At 46.5% G+C, this 27,517-nt stretch overlaps 1 protein-coding gene across 1 annotated transcript; it reads right to left on the bottom strand.

Moving 5' to 3' along the window:
* Window positions 1–294: 294 nt before the first annotated feature.
* HACD4 (3-hydroxyacyl-CoA dehydratase 4) lies at window positions 295–26,878 on the bottom strand. Its single transcript, XM_053371184.1, has 7 exons — window positions 26,736–26,878; window positions 22,551–22,654; window positions 20,080–20,207; window positions 9,717–9,829; window positions 7,009–7,115; window positions 4,136–4,267; window positions 295–1,751 (listed from the first exon to the last, which is right to left on the bottom strand). The coding sequence occupies exons 2-7, from the start codon at window positions 22,645–22,647 to the stop codon at window positions 1,669–1,671; spliced, it is 660 nt and encodes a 219-aa protein (XP_053227159.1). The 5' UTR covers window positions 22,648–22,654; window positions 26,736–26,878; the 3' UTR covers window positions 295–1,668.
* Window positions 26,879–27,517: the final 639 nt, after the last annotated feature.

Raw genomic sequence — 27,517 nt, forward strand, 5'->3', positions numbered from 1 at the left:
GTTACCTGAGGGTAACATAAGCCAAGGTGCTACTGCAAATGCCTGTGTGTGGATTATAGCATGTGTTGGTTGGCACCCTTCTGTCTTGGGAGACAATGGAGTGTGCTTTAGGGGTGAAGTCAAACTGCTGGAAGGTTACAGCACCTGCTGTGGATGGAGAGAGTGATAAGGGAGACACATTGGGGGGGTTTGGGGGGGTATCTGAACATATTGGAAAAGAGAGTATCAAAAGAGAATGGACCACCAAATATAGAGGCCTGCCAGGCACACAGCAGAATGGAAGATGAGCAGAAATTTACATTTTCTCCAGCCTGATTTTATTTATGAGGCTCCCATGGACTGTAGGATTAACAGTGTTTTATCAGCTCAAGTATTATCTTTTGCCCTTTTCCCAATCCTTACCTTTGACTTTTGCACCCCCTGGAGCAGTTTTTAAGGTGTTCAGAGGGGGAAAAGCAGAAATTTCAATGGACTAGTAAGAGTTTGTTGTGCGAGTGGAACAGCAGGCTTTAGATACAAGCCATGCGGTATTATAGGTGAAATGCAAAGTCTGAATTTCACTTGTAATATCACATGGTTTGTATCTAATGCTACTGTTCCACTCGTACAACAGACTTATACATCTCCAACAAAAGTACTACCCTTCTCTCTCCCCCCCCCCCCACCTTAAAAAACTGCTCCAGGAGGTTGTAGGGCCCTCTGGAACAGATTTTGGGACCACACAGGGGGAGAAGATGAAGTGGACAGTCTCACAGTGAAAGCAGAAGTCCTCCATCCATACAGCACTATGGAACGCCAATATTTTCTTGGTTTTAGATATACTCGCTGCTCCATTTTGCATATATAATTGTAAATCTTTAAACTTCTAGGTTTCATTACATAAATGTGTTGAAAGAGACAAAGATATCATTATTTTTACATTTAAACAAAAAATATGTTTCCAGTGGCTAGAGGTTCGTGAATGATTTAACCAGAAATTCCAATTCTGTGGGAAAAGTTCAGACAAGCATTCCAAATCTTAAACATTTGCACCAATATATTTTGCCTGTGTTGGCTCTGAGGCAGTTTCCACTAGGATGGTAATCCAAGTCTGGCTCTTACCGCTTGCGCAAATCGGCGGCTCACATTATGCGATGTTTCTCCATTTGGGGAAGGGCGTAGAAATATTTGTGTACATAAATAACTAGTGTGTTGGGCAGAGAAGGCTAGGCTTAGTGTCCTCCTCCCTGCTACTGGGCCAGGCTTCAGAAAGCAGCATCCCTGAGCAGTTGCCCAGGACCCAGGCTAGGTTGCTGGTGATTTTTGCTCTGGGCCCCCTTTGCGGTCCCCACCTTGAGGGCAAACCCTCAGAATCAGCTCTATCGCAGCTGAGTGCTCTGTGGTGCCATTTCCCCCCACAATCCCAATCCCAAATGTGCTTTAAAAATCACAATTCTGCACCAGATTCATGGTTCTGCTGCACACACAAACACTTCTCACGCCATGTGTGTCATGGGATCTACGTATCGAGAGCGTGTGTTGCCGTCTTTAAACCAAAGTTATCCAAATTACTGTCTCAATGGTACTGTCTCGTTTTAAAGTCATGGTCTACTGCGCTTAGTTTCACGAAGGGCATTTACCATCAGGCCTCCTCGAGCCACTTCCCTCACTCCTTGAGGAAAAGGTAAGCTAGCTTCTTTTGGCCTTGATGGTCCAGCTTCCCAGTTGAGCCTTCCGTTCAATGTAGAGGCATCGGACAATGAGGTATGCACCTAAATTCAAAGCAGAACAGACTCTGAGTGCAAGAAGGTAGAAACCAATATGGAGAACGCAAAGACATCTTGTTCTTATGAAGCCCATTCAGGTCCCTCTATGATAGGTAAAGGTAAAGGTACCCCTGCCCGTACGGGCCAGTCTTGACAGACTCTGGGGTTGTGCGCCCATCTCACTCTATAGGCCGGGGGCCAGCGCTGTCCGGAGACACTTCCGGGTCACGTGGCCAGCGTGACAAGCTGCATCTGGCGAGCCAGCGCAGCACACGGAACGCCGTTTACCTTCCCGCCGGTAAGCGGTCCCTATTTATCTACTTGCACCCGGGGGTGCTTTTGAACTGCTAGGTTGGCAGGCGCTGGGACCGAGTGACGGGAGCGCACCCCGCCGCGGGTATTCGAACCGCCGACCTTCCGATCGGCAAGCCCTAGGCACTGAGGCTTTTACCCACAGCACCACCCGCGTCCCATACAATCATCTTTATTGTCATTTTCCCATACAGAACAACAAAATTGAAAAAATCTGCATCAGACATTCAAAAACCAACAAGCCTGCTATCCCAACTATCCCAGCCTGGTTAATCTCCTAAAAACTCTGATACCCCATAATTAAATACAATATACTCCCATAGAGACTACATTAAAAGGTAAAGGGACCCCTGACCATTAGGTCCAGTCATGGCTGACTCTGGGGTTGCGGCTCTCATCTCGTTTTACTGGCCGAGGGAACCGGTGTTCAGCTTCTGGGTCATGTGGCCAGCATGACCAAGCCGCTTCTGGTGAACCAGAGCAGCACACGGAAACGCCATTTCCCTTCCCTCCGGAGCGGTACCTATTTAGCTACTTGCACTTTGATGTGCTTTTGAACTGCTAGGTTGGCAGGAGCAGGGACCGAGCAACGGGAGCTCACCCTGTTGCGGGGATTCAAACCACCGACTTTCTGATCGGCAAGTCCTAGGCTCTGTGGTTTAACCCACAGCACCACCCACGTCCCTTATAGAGACTACCTTACACTGCATTTAAAACCAAAATCGTATTTGGATAGAAGCTGTTTCTCAGGCGGCTAGTCCTAGTCTAGGGATCTTCCAAGCCCTTTCCCCCTCAAAACATGGGCTAGAGTTGTAGTTATATTGTGAACTTCCCTGAGACCTGCGGGCATAGGGTGGTATACAAACCTAATACATTTAATAAATAATAGTAATACAGTGGTACCTTGGTTCTCGAACTTAATCCATTCCGGGAGTCCGTTCAACCCCTAAAACCGGTCGAAAACCAAGGTGTGGCTTCCGATTGGCTGCAGGAGCTTCCTGCACTCAATCGGAAGCCGCGCCGGACATCCGGCTTCCCAAAAACGTTTGCAAACCGTAACACTTCGGGGGTTGGCGGCATTCAGGAGCCGATTTGTTTGACAGCTAAGCTCTTTGGGGACCAAGTTACAGTCATACCTCATGCTAATGTTTGCTTCAGGTTGAGCGTTTTCAGGTTGCGTCCCGCGGTGACCCGGAAGTAATGGAACGGGTTACTTCTGGGTTTCACTGCTCACGCATGCACAGATGCGCAAAATGACGTCATGCGCAGAAGCGGTGAATCGCAACCCGCACACGCACAGACGCGGGTTGCGTTCTGTTCAGGTTGCGAATGGGCCTCCGGAACGGATCCCATTCGTGACCAGAGATACCACTGTACCACTGTAATAATAATAACAGATGCCCAGATATGGTTGTGACATTATGTAGCCCCAGTTCTTCACTTCTGGAAGACTGTACAGTGGTACTTCAGGTTAAGTACTTGATTAGTTCTGGAGGTCCGTACATAACCTGAAACTGTTCTTAACCTGAAGCACCACTTTAGCTAATGGGGCCTCCTGCTGCTGCCACACTGCCAGAGCACAATTTCTGTTCTCATCCTGAAGCAAAGTTCTTAACCTGAAGCACTATTTCTGGGTTAGCGGAGTATGTAACCTGAAGCGTATGTAACCTGAAGTGTATGTAACCCGAGGTACCACTGTATTCTTTTGGTTCTTTTGAGCGGCGCTTGTTTCTTTCACCCCATGGAGCCTCGCCATTGTCCTGCGGCCGTCGCTGCTCCCTTCTGGCCATCACAGAGCATCACAGGCACTGCCAACCATGCGGTTTGAATTGACCAATCTGTGGCGGCGTGGGGGGCGGAGCTAAGGGGAGTGGACCTGAGGGATGCAGTCTTCCCTCAGGTCCACTCCCAAGGCAGAAAAGCAGGCTGCTCTCAGCAGCACAGTTGGCCCAAGAAATAGAAAAGGGATATATACAAACAGCTCCCAATTCAGTACCTACTGAGAGACTTGGGCTACAATACCCCAGGCTCGCCAAACTCAGTTTTTTTGTGTGTTTGCCAAGAAACTAAAAACTTACCTCCAAACAACATCACCATGTATATTTTTAGTACATAGGGAAAGTAGACGGGTATATCGAATGGTAAGGGCAGCTGGGTTGAGTAAGTGCCGTAGGTTTCAAAGTGAGGTAGCGATTCATATATGGCAAACTCTGGAGAGAGGGAGGGGAAATAGATAAAAAATTGATTTAGTGGCTTGTAAGTGAAAATCTCCAAAAGAGCAAAATTAAAGGTCTTAGGCTTTCCTTTATGATAAAAAACTATAATGGATAACTTAATGCAACGTTAGACCATCTATAATTATCGCAGGCGAGCTCTGCTCCATGTCAAGCACAATGGACAGGCAGGTTTTCAACTGCATATAAAAGTCCATTTTTAGCAGGGCAGATACTTTTTACTTTGGATGGAGTGTAATGTAGTCACCAGAAAGGTTTAGTGCTTGAAATGCATAATAAATTATTATTATTATTATTATTATTATTATTATTATTATTATTATTAAATTTATATACTGTCCTATACCCGGAGGTCTGAGGGCGGTTCACATTAAAAGAATCACAGTATATAAAATAAAAACAATAACAATAACCCAATAATACACCCCCCCAAAAAGAGCCACATTTTAAAAGGGTATGGGATGTTGATCAGGTCAACCAAAGGCCTGGTTAAAAGAGGAACGTTTTTGCCTGGCACCTGAAGGTGTGCAATGAAGGCGCCAGGCGAACTTCCCTGGGGAGAGCATTCAACAGACAGGGAACCACTGCAAAGAAGGCCCTGCTCTCATGTTGCCACCCTCTGGACCTCTCGATAAAACATTAATCTGCAGCTATGACAGCACAATAAATCAAAGCCTCCATTCAGCTCAGGCTCCCTGAAATAGGAGCATAGCAAACTGTCTTCTACTGAGTCAGCTCAGTAGACTCAGCTCTCCAGGGTTTCAGGATGCTGGAGGTTGTAAGTGGGAGAGAGCAGATTTTTAGTCTTTTAAAACCCATTGGAAAGTTGGAGGAAAGTTGGTGATAGTTGGGAGGCAAAGAATGGCCCACAGTCCATGGTGGGAAGGGTTTCATGTTTGTCACAGATGTGCTCTATGGAGAATTTAGATATTTGAAATTCTGTCAAGATTTTTATATATATATATATTTTTATTCCATTCATCATAACAATTATTATTACAGTGGTGCCTCGCAAGACGAAATTAATTCGTTCCGCAAGTTTTTTCTTCTTGAGAGTTTTTCTTGCGAAGCACGGTTTCCCATAGGAATGCATTGAAAATCAATTAATGCGTTCCTATGGAGACCGCTTGCCAGGCTGGCGGTGCGGAGAAGTGCTTTTCTCCCCACCGCAAGCCTTCAGGACAGGTACGGGAACAGAGGGGAAGGCGCGCAGCGCTTCTCCTCTGTTCCCGGGGCTTGCGGTGGGAGGAGGGTTTTTCCTCCCCACCGCCAACATTCAGAACAGCATTCTGAATGTTGGCGGTGGGAAGGAAAACCCTCCTCCCACCGCAAGTCTTCAGGACAGGTCTCTCCGCCCCACCGCCAGCCTTCGGAGGAGCCTTCCGAAGGCTGGCGGCGGTAGGAGGTCTCTCCGCCCCACCGCCAGCCTTCGGAGGAGCCTTCCGAAGGCTGGCGGCGGGAGGAGGTCTCTCCGCCCCACCGCCAGCCTTCGGAGGAGGTCCGAGGACAGTGGGGAAGATGCGCTGCGCTTCCCCGCTGTCCCGGAGATTTCCCTATGGGCTTTCGTCTTGCGAAGGAAGCCCATAGGGAAATTCGTTTTGCGAAGCGCCTCCAAAACGGAAAACCCTTTCGTCTAGCGGGTTTTCCATCTTGCGAGGCGTTCGTCTTGCGGGGCACCACTGTATTCACAATTTCAAAATTTCCCCATTCCCCCTGGACTTCCCTCAACCTACTTCTCTGGTTTATTTCACCATAATATTATGCCTGCATATTGCCTTTTCCCCTCCTTTTTTATATTTTAACTTATAAATTATATAACTTTTGCTTCAAAATAAAGACAAAAAATCCTTCAAGAAAGACTGGGAACCATTTTCGGCCTGCATGCAGAATCAATGCAAAGACATGAACTCATTAGCAGGTTTTGAATAATCACAATTCTGTCAAGATTTTTTAATGTTTAGTACACAATTAACTGGGGCGCGGGTGGCGCTGTGGGTTAAAGCCTCAGCGCCTAGGACTTGCTGATCGTCAGGTCGGTGGTTCGAATCCCCGCGGCGGGGTGCGCTCCCGTCGCTCGGTCCCAGCGCCTGCCAACCTAGCAGTTCGAAAGCACCCTCGGGTGCAAGTAGATAAATAGGGACCGCTTACCAGCGGGAAGGTAAACGCCGTTCCGTGTGCTGCACTGGCTCACCAGATGCAGCTTCGTCACGCTGGCCACGTGACCCGGAAGTGTCTCCGGACAGCGCTGGCTCCCGGCCTCTAGAGTGAGATGAGCGCACAACCCTAGAGTCTGTCAAGACTGGCCCGTACGGGCAGGGGTACCTTTACCTTTACACAATTAACTATTCTGAATGAAAGTTTGATGGTGTTCCGTCTCCTTGCAGCAGACTGTGTCTTTTCAGATATTGCCGAATTGCTGCTCCCATTTTCCCCAGCCATTGCTCATCCCGATTGGAGCTTGTGAACATTGGTTTGGAGACTGCATCACAAAGGATGAGAGCAAATTTTAAAGGATAGCTCTGTTGCAATTTGCATCTTCCATTTGCAGCATTGCAAAGGGTCTGCTTTAAATGTGTGCTGAATTGAATTTTTCCTCCACCTCTACTCAAAAGTAAGCCCCTTTGGATTCAATGGGCATTACTCCTGAGCAAATATGCCTAGGGTGGTAGCCTTAGAAATCAGGCAGGCTTCTTCACGTGCCCTCCCTCTGCTCTTACCTTCAGCCAAAACTGACAGAGGATACAAAGGAATCCATAGCGTATAATGGAGCCATGTCAATTCTCGAAAGTATGTTCCTGTCACTGCCAGCATACAGTAAGTGTATCTAGAATAAAAAGCAGGTTAAAAGAGGGTGAGCCACGTTCTGATTTTTCACTGCTGAAGATGCTGAATAGCTGAATTCTCCTTTAGTAACCAAACAATTAAACCCCTGTGTTGCAAACAATTATCAGTAATATCCAAGGCAAGACGATGACCAAGTACAACAATGCGATGTCAATATGAGCTCTTTATATAATCTATACAGAACATTGAATGGTATGAAATATATGAAATATGCACTCTCTGCAAAACCAAATAAACAGAAATCTTACAAATCTCTGAAAGTCACAAAATATGCACTCTTGATGGATTCTCTTGAAAACATAGAACCATACTTATGTTTATTTGGTTCTATGTTTTCAAGAGAATCCATCAAGAGTGCATATTTTGTGACTTTCAGAGATTTATAAGAAGTCTCCTTTTAAGCAGCAACTTGACTGCTGAGATAGCTCAGTTGGTAGAACTTCAAAGGTATCATTTCACTGATCCTGATCCCCCAGATGTGAGGAAGATGGGAAGCCAAAGAACAAGGGGAGCCATTGTTGTCGTGCCTTCGAGATGTTACTGGACTCTATCGCCACAGCCAGTGTTTATTGGGACTTCACAGAGACCCAGTGTTGCTTTTTTGTATTGCTGCTTTATTTGCAAGCTAAGTCACACAACCCCAACCCAACTTGCATGGAGGTAAGCCCCACTGGGTTCAATAAGACTTACGTCTGAGTGAGACTGCACAGTTTGCCATCTGAAAACTCCTTACTTTATTTTTTTTAAAAAAATTAACAAATAAACAATTCTACAACATTTCAAATTTGACAAACCCACTTCCAACCTCGGGAGGAGGTGGTGTTGCTGGCTTCACGCCCCCAACACTTGTGTGGAGGCTGGCTCCCAGCCCCGTGCGATCAGGGGATCAGGGGAATCCTCTGCCACGTCATCTCCCTGGCCAGCCAATCAGCTGGCTCAGGGGGTGTGGCTTGCCGCATTTAAGGCAGGCGCAGCAGAGGAGCGTCCCCTTTGCCGCCGATCCATTTGGCAGATTGGCTGGTGCCATTTGGTTTTTTCGCCTACCTCGTAGCAAATCGTCACAACTTCTTTGGTTTGGCGGTTAGGCATTGGTAGGGGTATTGTTATGTAGATGTGTTGGGGGGGAGTGCCATCACCTTTCCCGGATAGTGAAGGGTAGTCCGGTAAAGGATTCTGGGGGGCGTGGCCCTGTCCGAAGCCTATGGAGGCCAGGGCCCAAGGCATGCCCCCGAGCGGTGACCCCTGGGGGAGTGCCTAGTTGATGTGCATCAGCAGGGCTCCCCCTGCTGGTGTTAACCCTTCCCGGCCTTCAGGCAGACAGACTGAAGCTGGATAGTCGATTAGGACCAATGCCTAAGCCAATACCGCTCATCACCTGTAACCAATAAAGTTGTGGCCAATTTTAGCCCATTAACCTAAATAATGGTGTCTTGTGTCTTTTTTTCTGCTGGTGGGAGGCAGGAACTCACCACGCAATTAGTCCTTTCACCTAGGACTTCCCCTCCCTCCCTCCCTCCCTCCCTCCCTGATTCCCTCAAAAATTCAATTCACGCTGCATATTATTCTATACCTTCACCTTATCACAAAAGAAAAACAAAAAGTTCACTCCCAGTGCTGTTCTTACTCAAATCCTATTTGTGTTTTAACATATTTACACTGAGTTTTTACGTCTCCAAAAACATTTTCCAATCTCCTTTAAAATCAGTCTCTTTTTGATCTCTAATTTTACACATCAATCTTGCCGATGCTATATATTCTATCCATTTCAGCTGCCATCAAATGACCCACGAACTCTGGGGCTTCTGAAATGATCTTGTCCTCTCTCCCAGTAGGAAATGGACAGACAGGCAATGTCTAAACTTGATTGTCCACATAAAAGATAACCACTCGAATCTCTAAGGGCTGCTGTGTTTGGAAGGTGAGAGCACCCACCTCTTTGCTCAAGAGTTCTATGTTGCTTGGATTTACTAGGTAGTTGACTTTGTTGCCCTGTGCTTGCTTTATCTCTGTTGCCTCAGGTAAATAGCAGGAACCTTGGAAAACCAGTTTGCTCACATTTTTTGCTCTTCCGACAGAACTGTGCCCCCTTCTCTCAGTGCAGCCTAAAGCTGTGGCCTTCAGCTTTATCAGAGCTGGAACCCACCTTTATTCCAAACAGGAATATGCAGACCAATTTCTTAGCCTTCTTACCATATATACACATATGGTGATAAAGTTGCTCTTGCAACCTGCCTTAGAGCAGGTTGGGGGACCTGGTTGGGGGACCCAAGCAATGGCCCAAAGCCACCAATTTAATCCACACGGTTTCTGGGTATCTCTCGATCTGGTTCTAAAAATCTAGGGAAATACACAATTTGTAGACTGCAGCTAGCAGCAAGGCCAAAGCAATAAGTAATGCTGGGAGTAAATGAGGGAGTGCCCACGCTTTGTCCTTTTCCCAGTCTTCCCAGGATTTGCTTTTGCAGGAGAAGCAGACCAGATAATGAAACTTAATTGCCTGCAGAATGTAGATATGGAAGGCCAAAAGAAAAACCATTTGGTTTACTTTGGAGTGACGTGCATGTCTGTGTTAAGTTCTTACCTGACCACATCAAGGAAACTCCAGAGGAAGAATAAGATGCACACAACACATTTTCCTTGAATTTCTTCTTGACTGACAATCACAACAAATAAGATGATGATTCTTTCTGCGATCTGGAAATGTGGGAAGAGCAGAGGATAAGGTGATGGATTGGGTTCTGCTTCAGCAGCTGTAGCCTCTGGTTTGTGTGATGGGGAAGGTACGTGTGAGATTCTGGGTGCTTCCGGACGGCTGGTATTTTGGGATGGAATTCAACCACATACTGGCGAAACCCATTTCCTTGAGAGATTCAACTTTTTGCGACAGGGACGAGGGCAGCAAAATGCCCTGGAAAGTGTGCGGTGACACTTGGCTCAACACGACGCCATCTAACCTCCCCACAAACAAATCAGGAGAAATAGCTCATTAAATAGCACCATCTAATCTCCCCGCAAATAAAAATCAGGTTGAATGCTCAATAAACAGGTCATCTAGAAGCAGCCTGTTTTAAATGAAGGAGGAAAACAGCTCGCATGGCAGCAGCCGTGTCGCAGAAAGAATCAAGGCGATAGAAGCATTTTGTACAGATGCCCCCACACAGACAGTCACACATTCTGTGTTTTACAGCTGCGTTCTATAGTCCTGCCTCTCCTACCTTATTTGCCACCCAGTATTTTATGCAAAAGCCTATATTTGTAACCACCTCTTTCCATATCAACCTACCCGGACCCTGAGATCATCTTCTGAGGTTCTTCTTTGTGTGCCTTTTCCATGTGAGGTCCGGAGGGTGGCAACCTGAGAGCGGGGCCTTCTCTGAAGTGGCTCCCTGTCTGTGGAATGCTCTCCCCAGGGACGTTTGCCTGGCGACTTCATTACACACCTTTAGGCGCCAGGCAAAAATATTCCTTTTTAACCAGGCCTTTGGTTGATTTGATTGACATCCTATGCCCTTTTAAAATGTTTTTTGGGGGGTGCCTATTGGGTTGTTGTTTTTATTATTATTATTAGATATTTTGTGGTTTTACATCTTGATTTTATTCTGTGAACTGCCCTGAGACAGGTGGTATATAAATTCAATCAACAACAACAACAACTTTTGCCCCTGGCCACTGGATTTGCATGCTCAGCAGACTCTTGCGATACTGTTGGAATTAATTTTATTTTGCATCCTTAAAGGTAAAGGTAAAGGGACCCCTGACCATTAGGTCCAGTCGTGACCGACTCAGGGGTTGCTATGCTCATCTCGCTTTACTGGCCAAGGGAGCCGACATTTGTCCGCAGACAGTTTTTCTGGGTCATGTGGCCAGCATGACTAAGCCGCTTCTGGCGAAACCAGAGCAGCGCACGGAAACGCCATCTACCTTCCCGCCGGAGCGGTACCTATTTATCTACTTGCACTTTGATGTGCTTTTGAACTGCTAGGTTGGCAGGAGCTGGGACCGAGCAACGGGAGCTCACCCCGTCGCGGGGATTTGAACCGCGGACCTTCTGATCAGCAAGTCCTAGGCTCTGTGGTTTAACCCACAGCACCACCCGCGTCCTCCTTATATACCCATCCTCATATACCGCTTATTATCAAAACAGTCCATAAGCAGGGTAGAAGAAATAGCCAGAATACTTCCCCCCTGCTGCCAACATATTAATCTATACGATGCAGCTAAAATAATGTGCTGCCAGATGAACCAATGATTTGTCAGCCTGGCCACCCGGTACTTGCAAGATGGGAGGAGGACTGGAGAGAGGTTGTCATCTGCTGCCATCTGGACCCCACCCCCTGCCATCTGCAATGACTTCTACCCGCCACCCCCAAGTAAAAGCAGCATCTGCTTCCTCTTGCCAAGGCACATCCTGATTCATGACATGCAACACTTACCCGACAACTTGTGTATATCACAACACATTTGGCCAGTCCTCTACTCCCAATCTGTTCCCAATTTTCCCATTCAAATCATTTGCACTATGCAAAGACCAACCCTGCGCCGCCCATTACTCATCCAATGTCGCCCGTTCCTCTCTGCGCCCACACTTCCCATGTGCCCTCAGTGCTTGCAACGCACCATCTACCCAATCTCTCTGACGTTTCCCTCTCAAGCACCAGACCAGTTGCTGTGTCCTCTCTGCTAACATGTGCCAGGTAACACACACACAAACCACCCAGTAACCTGGCTCTTGCCAAGGTTGCTTTCTTCTACCCAAGACTCTCAGCCAACTGAATTAGGGCCTAGCTACATATGATGTAAGGAGGCAGGTGGCGCTGTGGGTTAAAACACAGATACTAGGACTTGCTGATCAGAAGGTTGGTGGTTCGAATCCCCGAAACGGGGTGAGCTCCCGTTGCTCAGTCCCTGCTCCTGCCAACCTAGCAGTTCGAAAGCACGTCAGAGTGCAAGTAGATAAATAGGTACTGCTCCAGCGGGAAGGTAAATGGCGTTTCCATGGACTGCTCTGGTTCGCCAGAAGCGGCTTAGTCATGCTGTCCACATGACCCAGAAGCTGTACGCCGGCTCCCTCGGCCAATAAAGCGAGATGAGCGCCGCAACCCCAGAGTTGGCCATTACTGGACCTAATGGTCAGGGGTCCCTTTACCTTTATATATGATGTTAATTTGGTGAATGAAATGGATGCATTTCATTTTATAAATTACAGGTACAATCGGGGTGTGTGTGTTCAGAATGAGGACCAAGGCATGTGAAAGGAGGCTTGTAGATCTTTCTTGTTCCAGGGAACATGTTCCGGGGGAAATGTACCAGGGAAAACATCCTGGCATCATTCTGAAGCTCCTATATTAGCCCTGAGGAGAAAGGTCCCATCAACTTGGGGAGTCTTGCTATTTTCCCCCTCCCACACACAAAAAAGGAAGTTGTGTATCTTCCAGCACTTTTGCTATTTCAGATCCTCTAGTATTCAGCTGTAATTTTAGTAAACCACACTGGCCGTAACCACAAAACTATTAGATATACTAAAATGAAAAAATAAATGGATGTGTCAGTTTATCCTTTTTTTGCTGGAAGGCAGGATTTCCTTTGTCAAATGACTTTGCTAGATGGAGAGAAATGCAGACCACTTCCTGAAGATAAAAGGTTCTGGTCACGGAAAACTGATCAGCTTCTTAGCTTGCAGGACTTTCTGTAAACTTTCAACACATTAACAGCTGCCTGAAAGCGGGTGGGGACAGAGAGTGTGGTTGCAGCTGAAGAAAGTAGGCTTGAAAATGCATTTGGAGAACCCGCATTTCCCCTGAGATATGACCCTGGAGGAGTCTGCTCAACAAACCGCATAGACTCAGCTTCACCTTCCTCATGAGGAGAAAATGAAGCAAGGCTTAATTGCAACTTGACAGTGATGTGTGCTGGGCTGAGCTATATATGGCCGCCGAGAACATATAACACTGGTCCTGAAAGACCTTCATTGGCTCCCAGTACGTTTCCGAGCACAATTCAAAGTGTTGGTGCTGACCTTTAAAGCCCTAAATGGCCTTGGTCCACTAGACCTGAAGGAGCGTCTCCACCCCCATCATTCTGCCCGGACACTGAGGTCCAGCGCTGAGGGCCTTCTGGCGGTTCCCTCACTGCAAGAAAGGAGGTTACAGAGAACCAGGCAGAGGGCCTCCTCAGTGGTGGCGCCCGCCTTGTGGAACGCCCTCCCATCAGATGTCAAGGAAATAAACAATTATCTGACTTTTAGAAGACATCTAAAAGTTCTATGTTTTCAAGGGGACGCAGGTGGCGCTGTGGGTTAAACCACAGAGCCTAGGACTTGCCGATCAGAAGGTCGGCGGTTCGAATCCCCGTGACGGGGTGAGCTCCCGTTGCTCGGTCCCTGCTCCTGCCAACCTAGCAGTTCGAAAGCACATCAAAGTGCAAGTAGATAAATAGTTACCGCTCCGGCGGGAAGGTCAATGGCATTTCCATGCACTGCTCTGGTTCGCCAGAAGCGGCTTAGTCATGCTGGCCACATGACCCGGAAGCTGTACGCCGGCTTCCTCGGCCAATAAAGTGAGATGAGTGCCGCAACCCCATGAGTCAGTCACAACTGGACCTAATGGTCAGGGGTCCCTTTACCTTTACCTTTGGGTTTTGAATGTTTTATGTAGATTTTTCAATTTCGTTGTTCTGTATGGGACAATGACAAGAAAGATTATCGTATCGTATCAAAGAGGGAACAAGCTTATTTTCTCCTGCTCTGGAGGGTAGGACTCATACCAATGACTTCAAGATACAAGAAAAGAGATTCGGACTAAACATCAGGAAACAACTTTCTGACAGTAAGAGCCGTTTGACAGTGGAACAGTCTCCCACTGGAGGTGGCGGGGTCTTCTTCCCTGGAGGTTTCTAAGCAGAGGTTGTATGGCCATCTGTTAGGGATGCATTAGCTGAGATTCCTGCATTGGACTAGATGACCCTTGGGGTCCCTTCTAATTCTATGATTCTATGATTCTATGTGCTTTGAAAACACACATCATACCCTTTGCTATGTTGTGGTTATAGTGGCGAAAGAATTGGGGGCATGAGGTCCCAGATAGCCAAGATCTTTCCTCCTCACTCCATATTCTGATTTATGGTTTGGGCCTGTAGAAATTACAGGCTGAAATAAATAATAATAATAATAATAATAATAATAATAATAATTATTATTATTATTATTTATACCCCACCCTCCCCAGCCAAGACCAGGCTCAGGGCGGCTAACACCAGATATAAATACAATTGATTAAAATACAACTTAAAAGCAAGATTAAAATACAACAGCCTCATTTCAGTAGAAACTCAAATCAAAAACTTTTTGGGGATGAAAATGTCAAATCTTCACCAAGGCCAACTATCCAGACTGGTCCTACGTAGGCCAGAAAAAAGCCAGGGAAGTCCCCAAATAGGAGTTCCATCACAGAAGGAGAAAGGAAAAAGGAAAGAGGGGGAGGGGATCAAGTTGATTCCAAGCCAAAGGCCAGGCGGAACAACTCTGTCTTACAGAAATGAGGTGCAAGATGAGTCCTGAGAGCAAAACCCTCAACCAATAGGGCTGTGTACACATTTCCATTTACTCTTGCTCCAGCACACTCCCACCAGCCTGTTTGGCATTTGTGTACACATGGCTTTACCAGCAATGCAGAGCTATCCTGTAGTTTCAATTCAAAAGGAAAACCTACGCCATGTTGACTCCGCAGTTAAGCTGAGATGTATAAAGCTGAGACAGCCACATCCATGGATGACAGCTTCATGAATAGGAGCTTTTTGGGGTGGAGGGTTGCAGGAGTGCAGAAAACAAAAAGGCATTCCTGCCATTTGTTTGGTGTGTACATAAACCTGTAAATGCAACTTAAAACACAGCAGGGGAAAAGAACCTCACTGTATTTTAGGATGCAAATGTTCACATAGCCCAGAACAAAGAGATTTTTGCTTAAGTAATGAAAGGATGTGGTCTCTAAAGTTCTCCTCCGCTTTACTCTTGGGTCAAAAATAAATTTAAGTCCGAAAGCCCGTGCCCTCGCTTCCGAAAGCAGAAATTGAAAGCCTGTGCAGTCATTTTACAAAATGTAAACAAGGAGGTTTTATTTTTCATTCGTGCTCTGTGGAATTTCCTCCTCTCCCCGCTCCCTCTAACTTGACAGCAGCTCAGTTTCTGTGAAATAACACAAGTTAAATCCTTAGAAGACCAAAAAAAGTGCATTGCCAAATCACAGCTTCTCTAGGAGATCACAGATGTGTGCGCCATGTTCTGCTCCAGACGGCAAAGAATTCTTTCCCTTGCTTCCCGAAGATGAAAAATGAAACCCAGACACAGTGTAATCCACAAATGACATTTTTTTAAAAGGGGGTAAGATATAAACAATGCAGTAAATGTATGACACACAGGCTTTCTTGTAGGGAGAGAAGGGGCCTTTCCGGAATCAGATCATGGAAAATCAAGGCCAGCGCAATAAATTTTGGTGCCTGAGGCAGATAGTCCAAATAGTTCTTGGGTGGCTTTAAAAGAGGATTAAACAAATTTGGGGGGAATATGGCTATCAGTGGCTGCTAGCCGTGATGGCTGTGTTCCACCTTCACAGTTGAAGACAATGTGCGTTTGCATGCCATTTCCTGGAAATTACAAGTGGTGAGGATACTGTTGCTTGTGAGTTTCAAAGAATCATAGAGTTGGAAGGGACCATGGTAAAAGGTAAAAGACCCCTGGACGGTTAAGTCCAGTCAAAGGCGACTATGGGGTTGAGGCACTCGTCTCACTTTCAGGCCAAGGGAGCCAGTGTTTGTCCACAGACAGCTTTCCAGGTCATGTGGCCAGCAGGACTAAACCGCTTCTGGTGCAACGGGACACCATGACGGAGTGCATGGAAACACCGTTTACCTTCCTGCTGCAGTGGTACCTATTTATCTACTTGCACTGGTGTGCTTTCAAACTACTAGGTTGGCAGGAGCTGGAACAGAGCAACGGGAGCTCACCCTGTTGCAGGGATTCGAACCGCTGACCTTCCGATCTGCAAGCCCAAGAGGCTCAGTGGTTTAGACCACAGCGCCACCCGCATCCTAAAGGGGCCATGAGGATCATCTAGCCCAATGCTCTGCAATGCAGGAACCATCTGGTTGGTAACTGTAAGAACAGCCTGCTGCAATAGATGACTCAATGTGTTCCTTCCTAGGAATGCTGAAAAGCTCACGCAGCCTTCATGACCTCATCTTATCTCTAAGAACAGTATTTTCTCCTACAGGTTCAGCAAAAGCAGACTTGCTCTTATTGCAGGGGGAAAGAGATTTTCTGATCCACCCCTTTCTTTCTTTACCCTCCCATACTCTTAGCATACTTCCCCAACAGAGTGGCCTTGAGGTGCTTTGATCTACGACTCCCATAAGCCAGCACAGCCATCCTGACTGGGGCTCACGGGAGTTGTAGTTTCAGATCTCCGGAGGGCACCAGGTTAGCAAAGGCTGCTCTGAGCATCTTTATCTACTTGGCTTCAGCCAAGACAACAGGACGCAACCCACACTAGGACACTGGGTACAAGAAATATTATTATTATTATTATTATCATCATCATCATCTAGAGCAGCGGTTCTCAACCTGTGGGTCCCCAGATGTTGTTGGACTACAACTCCCATCATCCCTGAGCTCTGGCCTTGCTAGCTAGGGGTGATGGGAGTTGTAGTTCAACAACATCTGGGGACCCACAGGTTGAGAAAGGCTGATCTAGAGGAAGGCACTGGGTGGAGAAGCTGCATCAGATTCTGCTGTATCCTGAACTGAATCAGGCCACTTTGAGGGGGATCCAGGCTTGGGCAGATTGGATCAAGATAGACCTGGTGTGACTGCAGGTTGTCAGGGGTGGGTGCATTGGGTGGGAAGGCTATTCCCTGCTGGCACGTTTCCTGAAAGGAATGACAGCTTTCCAGGTCATGTGGCCAGCATGACTAAACCGCTTCTGGTGCAACAGAACGCCATGACGGAAGCCAGAGCGCACAGAAACGCCGTTTGGTACCTTCCCGCTGCAGTGGTACCTATTTATCTACTTGTTCTGGTGTGGTTTTGAACTGCCAGGTTGGCAGAAGCTGGGACAGAGCAACGGGCGCTCACCCCGTCATGAGGATTTGAACTGCCGACCTTCTGTGCCCAAGAGGCTCAGTGGTTTAGACCACAGTGCCACCTGCACACCTAACACAACTTAACCCTCCTGCTCAGGGCTGGATCCAGGGCTAGTTCCTGAGTTTCCTGGGTTGAGCCAGGGCAGCCTGGAGTGGAGGACAGTCCATAACTCCACTAAGCACTTCTATGCTCCATTTATTTCAGTGGGAGAGTTAACAATGCCCCAGTTGTGAAGTTCTGGTTTCACACAGTCAGTCATTGTTAATATTGTCAATGCTTATTAAAATACAGATGTTCATTAAAATGTAGTTAAGGAAGCCACTGGTTGTTCCCTGCTATGCATTACAGAGGTCACCGCTGCAGACAGCCTCCATGAGGGACAGCCTCCTCACCATGAAGATAACGAGATGAGACTCCTGCATTTGAAGGGGGTTGGACTAGATTGCCCTTGGGAATCCCTTCCAACTGTGCAGTTCTGTGCTTCTTTAAAACGCTCCGTTCTATATCTCCAAAACAGGGTTCATGGACCTCCAGATACTGTTGGGCTCCAATTCCCATCAGCACTAGTCAGCCTGGCAAGTGGTCGAAGATGATGGGATTTGTCATCCAGAAACATCTGAAGGCTCCCAGTTTAGCTCTAATGGCATTGACATTGCACAGGCTCTCCATATGCTACTATAACCCTAAATCCTGCTGAAACCAAAGGTACCAAAGTGGATGTGCTTAATGGTGCAATGCGCTCTCCGTGGGGCTACCTTTGAAGGTGACCCGGAAACTACAACTAATCCAAAATGTGGCAGCTAGACTGGTGACTGGGAGCGGCCGCCGAGACCACATAACACCGGTCTTGAAAGACCTACACTGGCTCCCAGTACATTTCCGAGCACAATTTAAAGTGTTGGTGCTGACCTTGAAAGCCCTAAACGGCCTCGGCCCAGTAGATCTGAAGGAGCGTCTCCACCCCAATTGTTCCGCCTGGACACTGAGGTCCAGTGCCAAGGGCTTTCTGGTGGTTCCCTCGCTGCAAGAAGCCAAGTTACAGGGAACCAGGCAGAGGGCCTTCTCGGTGGTGGTGCCCGCCCTGTGGAACGCCCTCCCATCAGATGTCAAAGGCATAAAAAACTATCTGATGTTCAGAAGACATCTGAAGGCAGCCCTGTTTAGGGAAGTTTTTAATGTGTGACATTTTAATGTATTTTTAATCTTTGTTGGAAGCCACCTAGAGTGGCTGGGAAGACCCAGCCAGATGAGCGGGGTACAAATAATAAATTATTATTATTATAGTTATATCCTACACAAGAAGTCCTACACGGTGCAGTGGCTGGAGTCACTGCCAAGTAAGAAGACCTAAGATCTCACCTGCTGCCTTGGGACTAAGTTCCACTGAATTCAGGGCAACTTGCTGCTGTTTTGTTGCTGCTGTTGTTTGCTGGATTGCACCTAACCAGTTCTCTGCCTTTCCAGTCATGACTGAACAGCAGAGGGGATGTTAACTGGAAACATAAGCTTTTCTAATTTCATTTCACTGAAGAGGAAGGGTATATTCCTAAAATTCTTCTGAAAGGTCAGAACTCGTTCAGTCTTGTGGAATGTTGATCCTATCGCGCATCCTGAGTGTTCTAACAAACATGAACTTTACCCCACAAATTCTTATTCCATTGAATGATTTGGCTTGCTGGTCTCTAGCCAGTATTTTGAAAGGTGGATTTGCAGTGGCCAAGTGGCTTATGCAGGAGTAGCACGCTGGTATATATGCCGAGAGTGTGCATGATATTTGTCTAGTTTATTGTTCTTTTCAAAATATGCCTAGGCCTCTTTTTCTGCTAATCTCAGCCAAGATTTAGCACCACGGGTGACCTTAGGTCAGTCACCAGTTCTGGATTGTATCTAGAGTAGCTGTTCCACTCCTGTATTTGGATTTGAGTTTGGATTTGATATCCCGCTTTATCACTACCCTAAGGAGTCTCAAAGCGGCTAACATTCTCCTTTCCCTTCCTCCCCCACAACAAACACACTGTTAGGTGAGTGGGGCTGAGAGACTTCAGAGAAGTGTGACTAGCCCAAGGTCACCCAGCAGCTGCATGTGGAGGAGCGGAGACGCGAACCCGGTTCACCAGATTACGAGTCTACCGCTCTTAACCACTAAACCACACTGGCACACTCCTGCAACAGACTTCGCCTTGTGCTGTGGAAGAGCCTCTCTCCTCACCTGCAGAGCAGATTTTGGGGACATGCAAGGAATGGAAAGGGAAATCCTGTGCCTTGTGTGGAGCTCTGCTTCCACCAGGTTTGAATATAATCCTCTCTGTGATGCCCACATCACAGGTTGCCATGAAGATAAAACAGGAGGACCATGTACCTCACCTTCTACTCCTAAGAGGAAAGGTGAGATATACAGGTCATAACCAAATCTCTGAAGTTGGCCACCTTGACCAGGGCTGGCTCCATGTTTCTGGGGACCCTTGGGCACAGGATATCAACTGCCCCTTGGTTCCCCCCCTTTTCCTCCTCAAACCACAGGCCTCCCTCTTGACCCCACCCATTTAAACTAAAACAAATTATGACAAATATGGCACAAGAAAACACAAACTTTACTATTTTGCTTGTTTGAATTTTTTGTCAACTGTAGAATTTGAAGGTAAACACAAGGAGCACATACAAACCTCTCTCTCTCACACACCCACCCACCCAAATGTTAGCAAATGTTCCAATTTGAGAATGGAATTTCTTGTGGGATTTAAACCCCCTAAACTGATGGCGATCCAAGTGTTGACCCTTGTCTCCTTTCATGCGATTATTAATTATGCGGTACCTGCAAAAGCCTTGGGAAAAAATGGTCTTCTGCAATGCTGAGCCGGATATGCAGAAGTTCCAGGATAGACGAAGATTGGCAAACACGCATCACGAGCCCAATGGAATAGAAAGTATCAGCAACCGAATCTTCACCCCACAGAAAGCAAGAGAAAACATTGGATTATCATTCTATTGCAGCCTCTTCATATTGGGCTCTCCCACTCCCACTCATCATCAGATCAGGGGATTAAAACGGCTGCTGTTTCCTGGCACTAACTGTGTTCAGTGGTATGGTACATTTTGCCAGAAGACACTGGCATCTTGACTGTGACTCCTGGAGGACCTGTTCCCTGACTTGCAGATCTTTTTCCACCTGGACGGTAGGACCTGACTGACTCCAGCTACAAAAGCTGTGGCTGCTGAACAGACTGGGATGGGAGAATGTTGTTGTTTCTGTCATTGATATTCATTTTTATATCTTTTGGATCTTATTGTGATTTATGTGGACAATGTGGTTGTGTACATTTTCATGTTTTATTTATTGTCATGATTACTTTTGTTATGTTTGTGCTTATGTATATTTTTTCATGTTGTAAGCAGCATTGAGCATGATTTTGGCAATGGAAAGGCAGCATACAAATAAAATGTCGCATGTGTGCATTCTGAACATGCTCCAACCACAAGTGAGTGGCACAGTTACTATTTATAACAAAGAACATTGTGCAAGATCTTTTGCAAACTTTCTGAAGGGAAATGGGCTCAGCCCGGACACTGAGGTCCAGCGCCGAGGGCCTTCTGGCAGTTCCCTCATTGCAAGAAGTGAGGTTACAGGGAACCAGGCAGAGGGCCTTCTCGGTAGTGGCGCCCGCCCTGTGGAACGCCCTCCCTTCAGATGTGAAGGAAATAAGCAGCTATCTTCTTTTTAAAAGACATCTGTTTAGGGAAGTTCCCTGTTTAGGGAAGATTTTAATATTTAATGCTGTATTGTTTTTAACACTTGATTGGAAGCCGCCCAGAGTGGCTGGGGAAACTCAGCCAGATGGGCAGGGTATAAATAATAAATTATTATTATTATTATTATTATTTAGGCAGTGACCCTTGTTTCCATGGAACAGCATTTGGGCGTTTTAATTTGCAAAAGGTGCAGAAAATTAGCAAAGAGACAATTTAGAATCAGCGTTGCCTTATGTGTTTGACTAAATCTCCAGACAATTCTAGACCAAAGACTAGACTCAAATAAATGTTCCCTTTGGATTTGCAAACTCTTTCTCTCTCCTGATGTCTTTCTTGTTTGGTAAACATCAGGTCACCACTATGAAGACAGCATGTTTTGCTGAAACATGTGTAGAAACGTGTGAGATCACATGTGGTCCAAGTAATGAGGTTGATTTCCCCCGTCTCTTTTTCTTATAAGGTTTTGTTAAGACTTTCTTCAATACAATAAAGAACAAACTAATCTAAACCAAAAATAATAAAAAAGAAAGAAGAAAATAAAAGAGAGAGAAGAATACAGCCTGTCTTCAAAGACACCACTAAATATCTTCTCCTACTCCATGCCCCTACAGGGGACACGGGTGGTGCTGTGGTCTAAACCACAGAGCCTAGGACTTGCCGATCAGAAGGTCGGCGGTTCAAATCCCTGTGATAGAGTGAGCTCCCATTGCTCGGTCCCTGCTCCTGCCAACCTAGCAGTTCAAAAGGCTGTCCAAGTGCAAGTAGATAAATAGGTACCGCTCTGGCGGGAAGGTAAACGGCGTTTCCATGCGCTGCTCTGGTTCACCAGAAGCGGCTTAGTCATGCTGGCCACATGACCCGGAAGCTGTACGCCGGCTCCCTTGGCCAATAAAGCGAGATGAGCACCGCAACCCCAGAGTCGGCCACGACTAGACGTAACTGTCAGGGGTGCCTTTACCTTTTAAGAGGAAGAGGCAAGAAGGAAGGCCCCCGCCCCCAGCCACGCAGCAGTTTAAATAGCATAGGGGAGAGTCAAGCATCTTCATATAACATCACTGGGGATAGCTCAGTCGGTAGACCATTAGACCCTAAATCTCAGGGTTGTAGGTTGTGGGTTCAAGCCCCACGTTGGGCAAAAGATTCCTGCATTTTAGGGAGTTGGACTAGATGACCCTTGTGGTCATTTTACAGTTCTATGATTCTGTGAAATATCTAAACTTTTATCTTTTTCAATGCAGCTGAAGACTGCTTCTGTCTATAGCATACTGCACAATGTCTTTAGATCATTAATTTCCACATTTCACAGAAGGGAACTGAAAGCTGACAGGCCTTGGTTTTTCTCAAGCCATTGGTGGATTCGAACCCAGCCCTCTAGCACTAGTCCTTCACTGTGGTTCCAGTCCACCTTACGTTTGTGCAGAAGAAATCCCATTTTTGGCCCATGTGTGTTGCTGCTGGCTACTCTCTCAGTCAGACCCCATTTCCATGGAGAGGCTGCTATTTGATCGATCAAATGGCAAAACAGCATAGACTTACCTTCCCCAAAAATCAGGAACCTGATGATCATATTGATAAATATCCAGGAATGTCCGCAGAACTGGATTAAATAATAGCAGAAGATGTAGGGGTTCATTGTGCAGCTGTAAAAGCAAGAACAGGGAATTCAGATATCAAAGCCTAACCGGAATGAAAGGTAAAAAGGTAAAGGGACCCCTGACCATTAGGTCCAGTCGTGACTGACTCTGGGGTTGCGGTGCTCATCTCGCTTTATTGGCCAAGGGAGCAGAACTTCTGGGTCATGTGGCCAGCATGACTAAGCCGCTTCTGGTGAATCAGAGCAGCACACGGAAACGCCATTTACCTTCCCACTGGAGTGGTACCTATTTATCTACTTGCACTTTGACGTGTTTTCGAACTGCTAGGTGGGCAGGAGCAGGGACCGAGCAGTGGGAGCTCACCCCGTCCCAGGGATTCGAACTGCCAGCCTTCTGACTGGTAAGTCCTAGGCTCTGTGTTTTAACCCACAGCGCCACCCGCGTCCCTGGAATGACAGGAGCAATGGGCATTTTGCTACTAGACCATATTTAGAGCTCTCTGTTGGCTAGACAAGATACACCTAGGAAGAAGATAGAAAAGGGATCGCATTGTTGGGATCGCATATCAGAACCTTGGAGCAATCTCTATAAAAGGGAATCGAGCATGGATGGGACCCACTCTGCTTTCTTCAACTGCCACTTCACCTGGTGGCCATGATCCAGAGAGCCTTGCATGCAGAATAATCCCCTTGCCTGCTCCTCATCACAGAGGGAGGCAGGTGAGCGCAAGAGGATGCCAAGGTTGTTTTCTACCACTTTGTTTCCTTTTATACCACCAATGAATGCAAGCCGCCAAAGGCCAATTTATTGCCACTGGTGCGCTCTGTGGAACTGAGCCGGCTAAAACAGGGGTGTTATCACTGCCCTTCATATGTGGGCCTTTTCCCGTCATGGTGGTGGGAGCAGCCTACAAAACAAACAAACCTAAAAATGACTGTACAAAGCTGCCCATTCGGCCATTACAGTGGTACCTCGGGTGAAGAACTTAATTCGCTCTGGAGGTCCGTTCTTAACCTGAAACTGTTCTTAACCTGAAGCACCACTTTAGCTTATGGGGCCTCCGGCTACTGCCACGCCGCCAGAGCACGATTTCTGTTCTCATCCTGAAGCAAAGTTCTTAACCCGAGGTACTATTTCTGGGTTAGCGGAGTCTGTGACCTGAAGCGTCTGTAACCCGATGTACCACTGTATAGGCCAATGAAAATGGCATTTAACATTTCAGTTTTTACCAGGTGGAGGCAAAGCAATAAGGAGGAGGGCAAGATTCGCTCCCAACATCAAAGGTCTGCCCCCAGATATAGTCAAGATTAAACAACATTTTAAGAGGGCTTCTTGCCATTATTTTCTTTTTATGCTCCATGACAGAACAACATTATAAACAGTGTCAAACAGTCATTTTCTATTTCCCCTCTTTAAGCAAAGAGATTTGCTTGGCATGGTTTCTACTTTTTATTATTATATTCATTGCAAATATTTATATACTATTTAATGCCAAGACAGTATATAAGTAGTTTAAGAAAACATGACAGAAAGATAGAGATAGAATATGATATGACATGATGATGTGAGATACATCTATATCGATATGCAACAATGAAACTGAAAAACTGCAATACCAAATAAATCAATAGAAATCTCCCCAAAGCCAAAACAAGGCAATGCCAAGTGAACTAACTGAGGTTGACTTGTTTGCTGATTTTGCTATGGCATTTTCTTTCTTTCTTTTGAATAAATTGTATTAGATTTTATAAAGAGAGATACAAAGATTATCTTTTTTTATCCAAACCAAGATGTTTATCTAGGTAAAATAAAAATATAGATCCAGAGGAAAAGAGGGGAAAGAAAGAAAGAAAGAAAGAAAGAAAGAAAGAAAGAAAGAAAGAAAAAGAAAGAAAGAAAACTCATCCACTCCAATATAACACCCAGCCCGACTGCTTTCAATATGTTTGCAACAGGAGCAGGAAACTTGATTTTAAGAAATTGTATTAAGTTAAAGTAACTTGGTTGGATTTGTAATAATTAGGAAAATTGGGAAAATTAATAAAAATAAAAGAAAGAAAGAAAGAAAGAAAGAAAGAAAGAAAGAAAGAAAGAAAGAAAGAAAACTTCCAAGTCTTCGTCTGACAGCTATATACTGTAAACATCATTCGACTCACCCACTCCAATATATCACCCAACATGACTACTTTCAATAAACCAACAATATCTTCAGGAGTTTCTTATGGCATTTTCAAGTGGCTTCACTTACTTTCTGATAAGAACATAAGATGGTCAGTGATGGGTCGGGTCAGTGGCCCGTCTGCCCCAGTGTCCTGTTCTCACAGTGGTTAACCAGATGGTCATGGGAAGTGCTCAAGGAAGACCAGAGGCAACAGCACTTGTGTTTCCCAGCAACTGGAGTTTGGAGGTTGATTGCCTCCAATAGTGGAAGCCGTTCTACGTACAGCCAAAGAACTTACAAAGGGGTCTTCACACATCTCTCATGGCAAAGAAAATGACCTCGTGGTTTCTCTGCAGCACACTAAAGGTAAAAGGTCAAGAACCCCTGGACAGTTCAGTCCAGTCAAAGGCAACTATGGAGTTGCAGCGCTCATCTCGCTTTCAGGCCGAGGGAGCCAGAGTTTGTCCACAGACAGCTTTCCGGGTCATGTGACTAGCAGGACTAAACCACTTCTGGTGCAATGGGACACCATCACAGAAACCAGAGTGCACAGAAACACAGTTTACCTTCCTGCCACAGCAGTACCTATTTATCTACTTGCACTGGCGTGCTTTCAAACTGCTAGGTTGGCAGGAGCTGGGACAGAGTGTCAGGTGTGCGTGCAGGAGCCAGGCCCTGTGACCAGTAGGACTTCGCAGGACTGGGGCCTTCCTAAGTTTGTTCTGAAGAGGCAAGGCGCGGCCACACCGGTGAGGCCGATTGGTAACTCACAGCACCTGGTGGCAAGAGCCGGGAAGGGTTATAAGGTCAGCATTTCCCTTTGGCTCTTTGCCACAGCAACACTCTTCCTGCCTTGCTGCGTTTGGCTTCTTGCTTCCTGATCCTCGGACCTTGGCTTCTTGACTCCCTGCTTCTTGATCCTCAGACCCTTGACTTCTTGACTCCTTGCTTCTTGATCATTGGACCCTTGACTTTGTGACTCCTTGCTTCTTGATCCTCAGACCCCTGACTTCGTGACTCCTTGCTTCCTGACCCTTGGACTCTTTGCTTCCTGACTCCTGGCTTCTGGACCCCCGTTCCTGCTCCCACCCTGCCATCTTGCCCCCGGTCTTGATGTCCCCTGCCGGGACTTCGATCGCCCGTGAACCGGACCAAGACACAAAGCAATGGGAACTCACCCTGTCACGGGGATTTGAACTGCCGACCTTCTGATCGGCAAGCCCAAGAGGCTCAGTGGTTTAGACCACAGTGTACCATTGGCTTAAGAAAGATGCACAAGGACTTCTGACAATTGTAAGATACCACACCAAGGCTCTTCATAATCTGGGATAGTAGACAGTTCGCAATGGTCTGAGACATGTTGCTACCTAAAGCAGGAAACTGCCTCGTTCCCTCCTACATAAGACCAATACTTTGAAAAGTCTTGCTGCCCCATTTAGACATCGATTCATGCTTTTATCTATGGCCTCATCCCTACTTTATGGTGCCCTCTGAAGCAGCTTCCTTCACTTTGTCTCCTGGTGGGGAGAGCTGGTTCCAAGTGGAGACTCCTCTCGGGTCCTCTCTTTCAGACTAACTCACTCCCATGGTGGTTCTAAGGATAAAACGGGGCTTTGCCCACATGTTCTGGCCTGAACTTATTGGCGGATGCGTTGCACCCCACCGGAGATCTCAACACCCCCACCAGAAAGCAGCGCTTGCTGTCCTCCTGAGCCCCTGAGATCAGGTTCCTCGGTCCTTTTCCTTGATCTCGCTGCCAAAATGCAGATGAAGCAACTCTCCACCGAAACCAGAAAAGAGGAACTGCCCTTCCTGTTCAAGGCGAGCTTATTGGAATGAAAGCCTCTGTCCGGTACATTGGGCAGCCTCTGCCTTCCCCACGGCAGCAAGAGGACACTGAGGAGATTCCCACCTAGATGACAGCTGGCTCCCAGCATGTCATTGTTTCTACCATCCTGGTCTTACCTTGGTTCAGTTGTCTCTGCTCCAGCTGCTCAAGTGAGCTGAGATCTTCTGAGCTGTGTGTGTTCCTCTTCCTCACAGCTGCAACAGCTGGGCTGAGCCCAGAGAGATCTCCCCTCCTCTTTGCCTTCCCTTCTTCACCACGTCAGGCCAGCATTGCAACACACACACACACACACACACACACACAGCGATACTTTCTGAAACAGCAGCCAAGTTCAGCAGCGAAAAAGGTTTGTCCTGTTCCAAAAGGCGCTTTCCAGAGTTGCCAGGAAGTTGCTGATAATGATGGAATTCAAGAGTCCTTCGTGGAAATACGTCCCTGGAATTGTGAAAATCTGCCCAACAGATTGGCTGCTTAGAAGTCAGGGCTGGTCCCTTTCCAATCTGCTCACCTTTTAAATACTTTGGGGTTTTTGTTTCGTTTTAAACTGCGCTTGGAGCCCAGTTCACAATTTGCATATGTGACGTCCCTGTCGTTTAAGCTATTTCAAATTTTAAAAATAACGTGCATGCCTCAGACACATATCATGCCCTCCGACATTTCTCCGATGAAAATAGGGAGTCCTATTTAATAATAATAATAATAATAATAATAATAATAATAATAATAATATTGATATTACCCATCTGACTGGGTTGCCCCAGTCACTTTAGGCAGCTTCCAACATATATACAAACATAATTAAACATTTTAAAAACTTCCCTAAACAGGGCTGCCTTCAGATGTCTTCTAAATGTTGTGTAGTTACTTATCTCCTTGGCTCAGGATGGAAGTCACATAA

This window comes from Podarcis raffonei, chromosome 17 (assembly GCF_027172205.1).
Source record: "Podarcis raffonei isolate rPodRaf1 chromosome 17, rPodRaf1.pri, whole genome shotgun sequence".
Lineage (NCBI taxonomy): Eukaryota > Metazoa > Chordata > Lepidosauria > Squamata > Lacertidae > Podarcis > Podarcis raffonei.